An 11,406-nucleotide genomic window follows, 5' to 3' on the forward strand; every position below is an offset into this window, starting at 1 on the left:
CGTGTGTTGTACACCACGTTCCAAATTATGCAAAATATATTTTTCTCTGATTTTCCTAAATAGTTGCTACCAGTGGCAGCCAGCACAATTTTTGAGTCCTCAACAAATAACGTAACGCTCTGGAATGCTTTGTCTAATGTGAAAGGTAATAGACTTTCATGTTACCCCGCTTACTGCAGCCTAGGAGCGTTCCGTTAAAACGCACAGATCAGCTCCTAGTGTGAAAGAGTTCTTAGACAAAAGTTGTTTTGCCTCCCTGTTCCTGCTCAGGTCGTGTCCCGCACAGACACAGGGTGGCAACTTGCGCATAGAATGTTTTAGTCTGTCTCCTTTGGCCAAGGGACGCAGAACAGGAGGGAAAATACCAGTGCTACATAAATACCACTCAATAAAGGATGACCAATGAATTGCTGTTTGTTCCGGGATGAGGTCAGTTTGGCTACAATCTATATATAGCTACAAACTGAGACCAACCAAATGCAGCTCAAACTGTATTGAGCTTGAGGCCGCTTTTACACTATACCAGTTACGTGATCGTGCTGCAAGGGAGCCTGCCATGCGATCACCGCACAAGTCATTTACATTTAACGGAGGCACACAGGAGGACGGGGAGGGACGCATTCATGCTAATGGGGCTGGAGAAGCCTTGGACAAGTAAAAATCTTTAACTCCCTTAGCGATAATCACGAGTACAGCTCAGGGTGGAAAAAACATGTCAGGAGTGGTATCCCCGAGCTGAACTCGTGGTAGCCTCCGGGAGGTCTATGCAGAGCAATGCCGCAGCGGGCGGTTTTCACCCACCTCCTGGGGCATCCTGACAAATCGGCCACCATTCTTCTTCCTGTCCTCCGAGGCTCTGCTTCCCCCTGCCGAGATTGGTATCCCCGAGCTGAACTCGTGGTAGCCTCCGGGAGGTCTATGCAGAGCAATGCCGCAGCAGGCGTTTTTCACTCACCTCTCAGGGGATCCTGACGTCGATCACCATTCTTCTTCCTGTCCTCCGAGGCTCTGCTTCCCCCTGGCGAGATTGCCATCTGCTGTCATGAAGACAGCTGTAATCTTACTATAGGGTTACAGCACCACCCGGAGGACAGAGGGAAAACTGCAGTGCTTGATCCCAGGGAGGTGAGTGCTGGGTTGCTGCAGATCTAGCAGCATGATTTTTTCCAGGTTTTAGGGTCTAAAAACATGCAAAAGAATTGTACTGCTTTTATACCCTAAAATCCAGAAAGAATCATACTGCCAAGAGGGGTAACAGCTGACGTCTCTGAATCTCTTTAAAGGTGGCCACTAATGATCCAATTTTCAGCGAAAAATCGTTCGAGCGATCAGAAATTCTGATCGGAAGTGAAATATTGTAATACATCATTCACTACACCATCAACGAACCAATCTTTGCTTCCTATCTATCACAAACAACAAGAAAATCCAAATTTTGGTTCGACGAAAATTCATTCTGACGACATTTTTTCACTCGTTCATAATGTTTTGTTTCCATGAACGGAGGCTATTTACAACCAATGCGATCAGAATTTCTGATCGCTTAAACGATTTTTCACTAGAAATTGGACCATTAGTGGCCACCTTAAGGAGGCCCCAGGTAACCTGAGATGCTTCTAGTCTCTGGTCCCTATAATGTCAGTCACTAGTCAAACAACCCAGGATGGACTTCCATTCAGATCTATTGTTCATCCTCTCCCCCCCCCACATCCCTTGCTGCAGAGTAAAGCAGGGAACACACTTGCAGACCTGTTTTCCCCTGCGATTCCTGGGTCCCCATTAGCTGTGTTCACGTTTTCTGTACTTATTTTGCCTCAATCGTTCTGCAATTTTTCAGTGTTTCTGCATTTGTGGCGGCAAATACTGCAAGCGAAAAAAGGGGAAAAGCGGAAATGTAAAAACATGCAACAAAAAAAATTGTGAATGTATAACGGAAACAAACAGTGTGGGACTGGGAGGTGGAAAAGCTGAGGAAATCCACCTGCTGGCCAAGCAGCAGTAACCCTGTGTTATCACTCCCAATAGAAACCTGCAGCAAGTCTTCACTGTGAGCAGCAACACCTGATTACTGCTGCTTGGCCAGCAAGTGGATTTCCTCAGCTTTCCCACCGCCCAGTCCAACAAACGAACGGTCACGACGAGCGCTTCCTGCATGAGGCTATTGACTTCAGCAGGCTGTGGAATTCTGCACGTTTTGCCATCACAAAATCGCATCCCACGTGTTCCCCAAAAACCTAATACTAGGTACGCGCGATACAATTTTCTGACAGATTTACCTGCCAGATTGACTATTTCCAACTGGTCCAATCTGAATTCTGATCGATTTTCCCATCACTTGGAAAAATCGATCAGAAAATCAGAGCTGACATGTTGGAAATAGTCGATCTGGCAGGTAAATCTGCCAGAAACTTGTATCGTGTGTACCTAGCACAGTGATGGCTAACCTTAGCACTCCAGCTGTGGTGGAACTACAATTCCCATGAGGCATTGCAATACTCTGACAGCTCTAAGCAAAACTCAGGGAGGCAGAGGCATGATGGGATTTGTAGTTTTGTCACAGCTGGAGTACCAAGGTTAGCTATCACTGACTTAGCATAAGACAGACCTGTGTTTGCCAAGCCTGGCCGCTGACACCGGCAAAACACGCAGCATTGTAATAAGTGTGTTCTCTAAGGAGGGGGGGTGTAAGCAGCACACGCTGTCCCGCCCTATCTGTGACGAGCTAGCCTGGCCCCCAGCAACTTCTCTCCCGCTCTATTTGCGGAAAACTAGCCCCACCCCCCAGCAAGTATCTCTTGTAAACAACTAGCCCCGCCCCCAGCGTCGTGTAACCTGCGCTGTGTAGAGCTAGCCCCGCAGCTTCTTTTCCGCCCTCAGTGGCATCTATCCCGAGATCTGTGTAGAGCTAGCCCCGCCCCCGGCAGCCTCTGTCCCGCGCTATGTAGAGCTAGCCCCGCCCCCGGCAGCCTCTGTCCCGCGCTATGTAGAGCTCGCCCCGCCCCAGCAGCATCCGCCTCGCTCTATGTAGAGCTAGCCCCGCCCCCGGCAGCCTCTGTCCCGCGCTATGTAGAGCTAGCCCCGCCCCAGCAGCATCTGCCCCGCTCTATGTAGAGCTAGCCCCGCCCCCGGCAGCCTCTGTCCCGCGCTATGTAGAGCTAGCCCCGCCCCAGCAGCATCTGCCCCGCTCTATGTAGAGCTAGCCCCGCCCCCGGCAGCCTCTGTCCCGCGCTATGTAGAGCTAGCCCCGCCCCCGGCAGCATCTCTCCCGCGCTATATAGAGCTAGCTCCGCCCCTAGCAGCATCTGCCCCGCCCTATGTATGGACAGCTGGCCCCGCCCCCCGCAGCTTGTGTCCGGAAGAGGCAGTGAGGGGAGCGCGGGGCTGGTGAGTGCGGGGGTGGGTGGGGCTGTACGCGGCTGTGTTGTCAGGGAGATTGCCTGGCTGCGGGCTGCCTCTGTATAACTGATACTCCTGTGTTACCAGCCGGGGTGTGCCGACTATGCAGAGAAGCCTGCTCGTGACGTCCGTAACACTATGTTCCGGCGGGGGGCGGGGAGCATCATTAGGGACAGACTATAGCCCCGCCCCTCGACCATCCAGTGCAGCCCAGTAGTGATGGGAATTCCGGCTCTTCTCAGAGAATCAGCTCTTCTCAGAGAATCGGCTCCCATGAAAGAGCCGGCTCTTACGGCTCTGAATCGGCTCTTCATGAAATGTCACTAGACACCACTCAGAATCGGAGTAAAAGCCCCGCCCCCGTCTCCATGACTGCTTATCTGACTGGGGCAATCCCTCCTGCTACTGCTCTGCTCCCCCCATACATCCGCCCCATACACTCCAACAAGCTGAAAGAGTAGGACTACATCTCCCAGCATGCCTCTGCGCCCTTTATCACAGAGCAAAGCAGAGCTGTGTGGGGCGGCTGAGGCATCGGCTCTTTTGAAACGACCCATCACTACAGCCCAGCAGCTATTCGGACTGGGGGGCGGGGCCGGTGCATGGGCTGCAGGAAAGTGTAGCCAGTGGTGCTTAGTGATGGGAATTCCGGCTCTTCTCAGAGAATCGGCTCCCATTAAAGAGCCGGTTCTTACGGCTCTGAATCGGCTCTTCATTAAATATCACTAGACACCACTCAGAATTGAGTCCGCGTCCTCCGTGCAGTTCCCCCGGGTCCCCGCAGTTCAATTGTCCCCCCGGGCCGCTCCCGACCCCACAGCCCGGGTCAGGCTCTCCTGCCTCTTGTAAAATGGCCGCGGCTGCGCAGTCCACATAGACGCGAGTGCGGCTGCGCTGCACTAGGGCCCTCCCGATCCACGCTGCAGGCTGTCTCCTGTGCGTGGATCGGGGGGAGGCCCTAGAGCAGCGCACTCGCGCCTATGTGGACTGCGCAGCCGCGAGAGGCAGGAGAGCCCGACCCGGGCTGTGGGGTCGGGAGCGGCCCTGGGGGGCGACTGAACTGCAGGCACCCGGCGGAACTGCACAGGGGGCGCGGATGGTGTCCTCCGTTTATTCAAACATGATGCAGGTACTTGACTTTTGTTTTGTTTTTGGCCTCGTAAGTCCTTTAAAGAGAAGTTTCTGGATAGTTCACAGGCTTCCCGCCATCACTGTGCATGGACCATCTGAGCGTATCGGGAGTGTTGCTCTGTGTTACTGCGCAGATGCAGTCATACTCGCCCAGGCGCAGTACAGCCACATTCGTGCACGAGGAGTAGCGTACTTCCTGACCAGTCGTGGTGCTCAGGAAGAGGATGCAGGGAGCCTCCTGCTTCTGAGGTAAGTATCTAACTTTTTCCTGTCGCCCCAGGTGTCCTTTAAGAACAGATTTGGTTGTTTTGAATTTTGCAGATGATTGTTATGTGTACAGGAAGAAAGGGCTGTTGGCTGTAGAGGAATGCAGAGGAGAGTTCGGGGTATAGAGTGTGATTACTTACAAGGCACACAGTGGGGCTTCCTGATCTGGTTTGCAGGGGCTCAGCTGGTAAGCAGGCTGGATGTGTATTCAGGGAAGAGTCTGGTGCAGCTCATATCTCAGCAAGCTGATGTGATCTGAGCGCTCTAATTGGCTGATGTTATTCCCACAGAAAGTAGTGATTGGGGGCCTCTGTGTATTCTGTGTCCTGTCCATCCACAAATGTATCTATAATAAAATCTGAGGCAAGGGGAGGAATAGCCAGCCTGGCCATACTCTGCACTCCCAGATAATGATCACTTTTATCCATCTCTAGAGAGGCGCAGCCTGTACAGATCACATGACCACATCCACAAGCATGGAGGAGGACTGGAGTCACATGACCAAGAGGTTACTGAACCTCATCCTGGAGGTCTATACTCTGCTGACCGGAGAGGTGAGGGGGATTCTGGGAGGTCACATGACATCACTCTTATCTCTATTAATATAACACACAGGTGATCGAAGAGGTGAGGAGGATTCTGGGAGATCACGTGACATCACTCTTATCTCTATAAATAAAACACACAGCTGACCAGAGGGGTGAGGAGGATTCTGGGAGGCCATGTGACCTCACTCTTATCTCTATTAATAAAACACACAGCTGCACAGAGAGGTGAGGAGGATTCTGGGAGGTCACATGATGTCACTCTTATCTCTGTCAATAAAACACACAGCTGACCAGAGGGGTGAGGGGGATTCTGGGAGGTCACATGCTGTCACTTTTATCGCTATTAATAAAACACACAGGTGACTGAAGAGGAGAGGTGGGGAGGATTGTAGGATATAATTTTTTTCTCTTAAAGTGGTAATTTCTTACTATTTTATGTTCTTGAATATGTTGTTGCTGTAGAATTCTTTATGGTGATAATCCCTTTTTACCAGGAATATTTAATGTCTCGAAATGCATCTGGTGGGTCATTACCAACCAGCAGCTCTCTACATAAACCGTCACTCATCACGGTGTCCCCTCACTACTGCCTGATGCCATTTTCCATGAGACCAGAGAGAAGGAAGAAGAAGAAGATCCTGGAAGTCACCAGGAAGATGATAGAGCTGCTGATGGGAGAGGTGAGCAATGCTGGGAATTATGGGACATTATCCAGTTACAGTAAGGGGTGTGTCTGGGTGGTAACACTATTATTGTGTGTGTCAGGTTGCTATGAGGTGTCAGGGTGTCTCCGTCTATTTCTCCATGGAGGAGTGGCAATATATAGAAGAACATCAGGACCTCTACAAGGACGCCATGATGGAGATTTACCAGAACTTCAGTAATGTCACTATGGAAGAGAGGAAAAATCATTTGAATGAGACAATTTTGGACATCACCCTGCAGATCATCAGCCTTTTGACTGGAGAGGTGAGGGGGATTCTGGGAGGTCACATGACATTATTATGTTATCTCTTAATAAAACACACAGGTGACTGGAGAGGTGAGGGGGATTCTGGGATGGTCATGTGACATTATTGTTGGTCTCTCTATACAGAATTTTCCTCCAGTGAAGTCTGGTGATCATGTGACCATCACTGTGCCCCCACCTCACTCTGGGAGACACAATAAGGAGAAGATTCTGGAAATCACCAGGAAGATGATTGAGCTGCTGACAGGAGAGGTGAGCGGTGCTGGGAATTATGGGACATTATCCAGTAACAGCAAGGGGTGTGTCTGGGTGGTGACTGTATCATTGTATGTGTCAGGTTCCTATGAGGTGTCAGGATGTCACCATCTATTTCTCCATGGAGGAGTGGCAGTATATAGAAGGACACCAGGACCTCTACAAGGACGCCATGATGGAGAGTCAGCTGCCCCTCACATCACCGGGTAAGAGGAGACTTTCATGTCTTGTAAAGGAGAGGTGCACTCCCTTGTCCGCTCAGGACCCCAGCGCACTACCCAATCCGCTCAGTACCCCAGCCCACTCCCCCGCCCGCCCAGTACCCCAGCCCACTCCCCCGTCCGCCCAGTACCCCAGCCCACTCCCCCGTCCGCCCAGTACCCCAGCCCACTCCCCCGTCCGCCCAGTACCCCAGCCCACTCCCCCGTCCGCTCAGTACCCCAGCCCACTCCCCCGTCCGCTCAGTACCCCAGCCCACTCCCCCGTCCGCTCAGTACTCCAGCCCACTCCCCCGTCCGCTCAGTACTCCAGCCCACTCCCCCGTCCGCTCAGTACTCCAGCCCACTCCCCCGTCCGCTCAGTACTCCAGCCCACTCCCCCGTCCGCTCAGTACTCCAGCCCACTCCCCTTTCCGCTCAGGACCCCAGCGCACTCTCCTGTCCGCTCAGGACCCCAGCACACTCCCCTGCCCGCCCAGGACCCCAGCACACTCCCCTGCCCGCCCAGGACCCCAGCACACTCCTCTCTCCGCTCAGGACCCCAGCGAACTCCCCTGTCCGCTCAGGACCCCAGCGCACTCTCCTGTCCACTCAGGACTCCAGCACACTCCCCTGCCTGCTCAGGACCCCAGCGCACTCCCCTGTCCACTCAGGACCCCAGAACACTCCCCTGTCCGCTCATGACCCCAGTGCACTCCCCTGTCCTCTCAGGACCCCAGCGCACTCCCCCGTCTGCTCAAGACCCCAGCGCGCTCTCCTGTTCGCTCAGGACCCCAGCACACTCCCCTGTCCACTCAGGACCCCAGCACACTCCCCTGTCCACTCAGGACCCCAGCGCACTCCCCTGTCTGCCTGCTCACTCCACACATCTCCTTACTCGGTCCCCACCAGTGCGCCTGTACCCAATGACCCCACAGCATATACATTACATGAATATATATGTGCCACCAGGTAATGGGGAGGACAGGTGAGTGTGTGCTCTGCTGCCAACACTCTGCACAGGGCCCTGGAGAGCACACTATAGATAGGGGGGAGACCTGACTGCCCTCAAGTGAGATCTTCCTGTCTGGAGTGATGGATAGTTTTTATCAGGCAGCCATATTGCAGCATTGATCTCCGGCAGATTCAATCGCATTGATTAGATCTACCAGGGAAAATTGACAAGTGTATATGCAGCTTTACAATCCTCTAACAGGAAGTGATGATGTTTCTCTATTTTCAGGGCGGAGTCCCAGCATCAGGAACCTCTCAGAGACTCGTCTCTCTGTATCCACAGACTATACAACGGATGGTGATGTCACACCAGATTGTCCAGAAGAGAACCCCATCACCCCAAATACCTTCCCAAGATCCGTCCATCCCCCCGGCTCTGGAAGGGCCCATTCTGGAAAACCACGGGGGGAGGGATTCATCTGCTCTGAGTGTGGGAAATGCTACATGTACAAAACTAGTCTTCAGAGACACGCAAGAACGCACGCTGAAGAGAGGCCATTTTCCTGCGCTGAGTCTGAGACAACTTTTACCCCACACAGGCGTGAAATATCTTACAAAGCCGATAAGTACCATTATTGTCCTGAGTGTGGAAACCAGTTCCAAAATAAAGATCAGCTTGTCGAACATCAGAAAACTCGAACAGCCAAGAAGCCCTATACTTGTCCTGAGTGTGGGAAATGGTTTGAGAATGAATGTAACCTCTCTTCACACCAAAGATGTCACAATAGCGAAATGCCCTATTCCTGTTCTGAGTGTGGGAAATGTTTTGAGCAGAATGCTTACCTTGCCACGCATCTGAGGTCTCATACAAGAGAAAAGCCTTATGCCTGTTCTGAGTGTGGGAAATGCTATGGACAGAAATCACATCTTGTGTTACATCAGAAGTCCCACATGGCGTATGGTCCTTTTTCCTGTTCTGAGTGTGGGAAACATTTTGTAGAAAAAGGACAGCTTACCTCACATCAGTCATCTTCTTGTTCTGAATGTGGGAAAAGTTTCACTTGTAAATCAGTGTTGTGTCAACATAAGAAATCTCATACTGAAGAAAAAGCATTTCTGTGCTCTGAGTGTGGGAAGTATTTTAAATGTAAAGCACAACTCTCGGTACATAAGAGAACACACACTGGAGAGACACCGTATGCATGTTCTGAGTGTGGGCAATCTTTTATTTACTCAGGAGATCTCAGAAGACATCTGGCATATCACACTGGGGAAAAGTCCTACACGTGTCCTGAGTGTGGGAAAGGCTTTGTAGATAAGGGAATGTTAACCATACATATGAGAAACCACACTGGTGAGAGACCATTTTCATGCACTGAGTGTGGGAAATGTTTCAAGCAGAAAGCTCACCTCGTTGTGCATCTGAGATCTCACACCGGTGAGAAGCCATATACGTGTCCAGAGTGTGGGAAATGTTTTTCACAGAAAACACGCCTTCGTATACATCAGAGGTGTCACACAGGCGAGAAGCCATACGCTTGTCTGGAGTGCGGGAAACGATTTGCAGATAAAACTCATCTTAAAATACATCAGAGAATTCATACAGGTGAGAAGCCATATTCCTGTGCTGAGTGTGGGAAATGTTTTGGACAGCATTCAGAGCTTGCTACACATCGTCGCAGGTATCATACAGGAGAGAAGCCATAATCCTGCCATAAGTGTAGGAAATTATTTACAGCTAAAACAGAATTTGTGATACATCAGAGAAGCAAACATTAATATCCTGGTGCTGAGACCATGACCCCTGCTATAAAACGGAGTGTGACCCCCTGCTATATTATACATAGAGACTGTAATCCTTGCTATTATATAGGGAGACTGTGAGCCCTGCTGTTCCTTTAACTACATTTATTGAGGTAAATCAGAAGAAGAAAAACACTAGGAATACAATTATGGTAAGTAACAAATTGTCAACAAATACCAAACAACAAGGAACAAGATCACAGAGAAATATGATCTCGCTTTATGTATATGATCGTTGCTTCACATAATCCAACATAAACCTGAACTTAAATCACTTGTAAAGGAAATGCAGTCCTATCCTATGGTCTATGCATGATTCAACAATAAATGCTAACACAGATTACGCTTATGATTCATGGTGTATTGGCTACATTTGATTTGGACCAAGCATCCAAGTTTGCTTGATATTTGGGGACGTAATCAGTCATAATATTGTCAGGCGTTTTATGATACTGTCATATAAACTGTAACCGGAAGTATAAAAATCAAAAGCCAAGACCTCCTACAAATAAAAATTATAATGGGAGGAGTCTTACTATATCAAATGCCCAACCTTAAAGGGACACTTAAGCCAGAAATAAAAAAAAATCAGTTTTACTTGCCTGGGGCTTCTACTAGCCCCCTGCAGCCGTCCCGTGCCTTTTCAGGCACTCACAGAGCCTCTGGTCCCCCGCTGCCAGCTAGTTTCATTTTCGCTGACAGGCCCTGACAGGGAGTGGGTGGGCTTTCTGCACCTGCACAGACCTGGCCACACCTATTCTTCTTCATGTTCCCATCCTCAATAGCATCCTGCACAGGCGTAGGACGTTATTGCGGACGGGAACGCAAAGACAAATACACGTGGCCAGGCCTGTCGGGCCTGTCAGCGAAAACTAAACTAGCTGGCTGCGGGGGACCAGAGGCTCTGTGAGTGACTGCGAGGGCACGGGATGGCTGCAGGGGGCTGGTAGAAGCCCCAGGAAAGTAAAACTGATTTTTGTATTCCTGACTTAAGTGTCCCTTTAAGTTCTTATAGCGAGTGTTCTCAATATATTGGTACAAAGAGTGAAAAGTCAGGACAACTATTTATTTTAAAATAATTTATTAAATACACAATAAAGTTGTCAGAATAATTGCAAATCAGATTATAGGAATCATACAATAACCACAAGATATTAATAACCACAAGGTACTTCTCAGTATAAGCTGACTATACTACTATATTACTACTATACTACTTCAGAGCAAAGTTGACCACAGATATAAACCAATAAGATCAAGAATCGCAGTATGCTGTGCAACCACAAGAGGGCAGACATTTTGTTTTACTTGCAAGGCTTCATCATAATGCACAATCTAACAAGGGAAAAATATGGAAGCAGATCTAGCTAGTCTAAAAACCTCAATATATAAAACAGGCTTAAATTTTACTTGGCTGTAAACTCTTATCTGCTGTATAAAAAGTAGAATCTAATTTGAGGACAAAGAAAAGATATGGATTTATGAAATTTTTATATCAACCAATTTTTCTTTTTATTAAAGGATACCCGAAGTGACATGTGACATGATGAGATAGACATGTGTATGTACAGTGCCTAGCACACAAATAACTATGCTGTGTTCCTTTTTTTCTTTCTCTGCCTGAAAGGGTTAAATATCAGGTATGTAAGTGGCTGACTCAGTCCTGACTCAGACAGGAAGTGACTACAGTGTGGCCGTCACTGATAAGAAATTCCCCTTGTTATCTCTTTCTTGCTCTTATAAGCCATTTTCTGCTAGGAAAGTGTTTTATAGTTGGAATTTTCTTGTTTTTCAAATCTGATTTTTATTTTATTTTTTATAGTATACAGTGCAACAAAAAGAACGGTGTGACAGAATAAAGTTTAACATAAACTGCATAAATACA

At 49.3% G+C, this 11,406-nt stretch overlaps 1 protein-coding gene across 2 annotated transcripts; it reads left to right on the top strand.

The window, feature by feature from the left end:
* The first annotated feature begins 4,471 nt into the window (after positions 1 to 4,471).
* LOC137535517 (oocyte zinc finger protein XlCOF6-like) lies at positions 4,472 to 9,857 on the top strand. Of its 2 annotated transcripts, none has more exons than XM_068257358.1 (7): positions 4,472 to 4,525; positions 5,229 to 5,348; positions 5,837 to 6,022; positions 6,108 to 6,311; positions 6,439 to 6,564; positions 6,650 to 6,773; positions 8,008 to 9,857. In XM_068257358.1, the coding sequence occupies exons 1-7, from the start codon at positions 4,493 to 4,495 to the stop codon at positions 9,423 to 9,425; spliced, it is 2,211 nt and encodes a 736-aa protein (XP_068113459.1). In that variant the 5' UTR covers positions 4,472 to 4,492; the 3' UTR covers positions 9,426 to 9,857. The 2 variants fall into 2 exon arrangements, with proteins under 2 accessions (XP_068113459.1, XP_068113460.1); XM_068257359.1 differs by having other exon boundaries at positions 4,487 to 4,776.
* Positions 9,858 to 11,406: the final 1,549 nt, after the last annotated feature.

The sequence above is a fragment of the Hyperolius riggenbachi genome, chromosome 10 (assembly GCF_040937935.1).
Source record: "Hyperolius riggenbachi isolate aHypRig1 chromosome 10, aHypRig1.pri, whole genome shotgun sequence".
Lineage (NCBI taxonomy): Eukaryota > Metazoa > Chordata > Amphibia > Anura > Hyperoliidae > Hyperolius > Hyperolius riggenbachi.

Excerpts from the sequence above, each read along its gene's own strand:
- LOC137535517 (XM_068257358.1), top strand. The coding sequence starts at position 4,493 with ATGGTGTCCTCCGTTTATTCAAACATGATGCAG. Across the intron at positions 5,349-5,836 it reads ATACTCTGCTGACCGGAGAG|GAATATTTAATGTCTCGAAA; the intron begins GTGAGGGGGATT and ends CCTTTTTACCAG. Across the intron at positions 6,565-6,649 it reads TTGAGCTGCTGACAGGAGAG|GTTCCTATGAGGTGTCAGGA; the intron begins GTGAGCGGTGCT and ends TGTATGTGTCAG.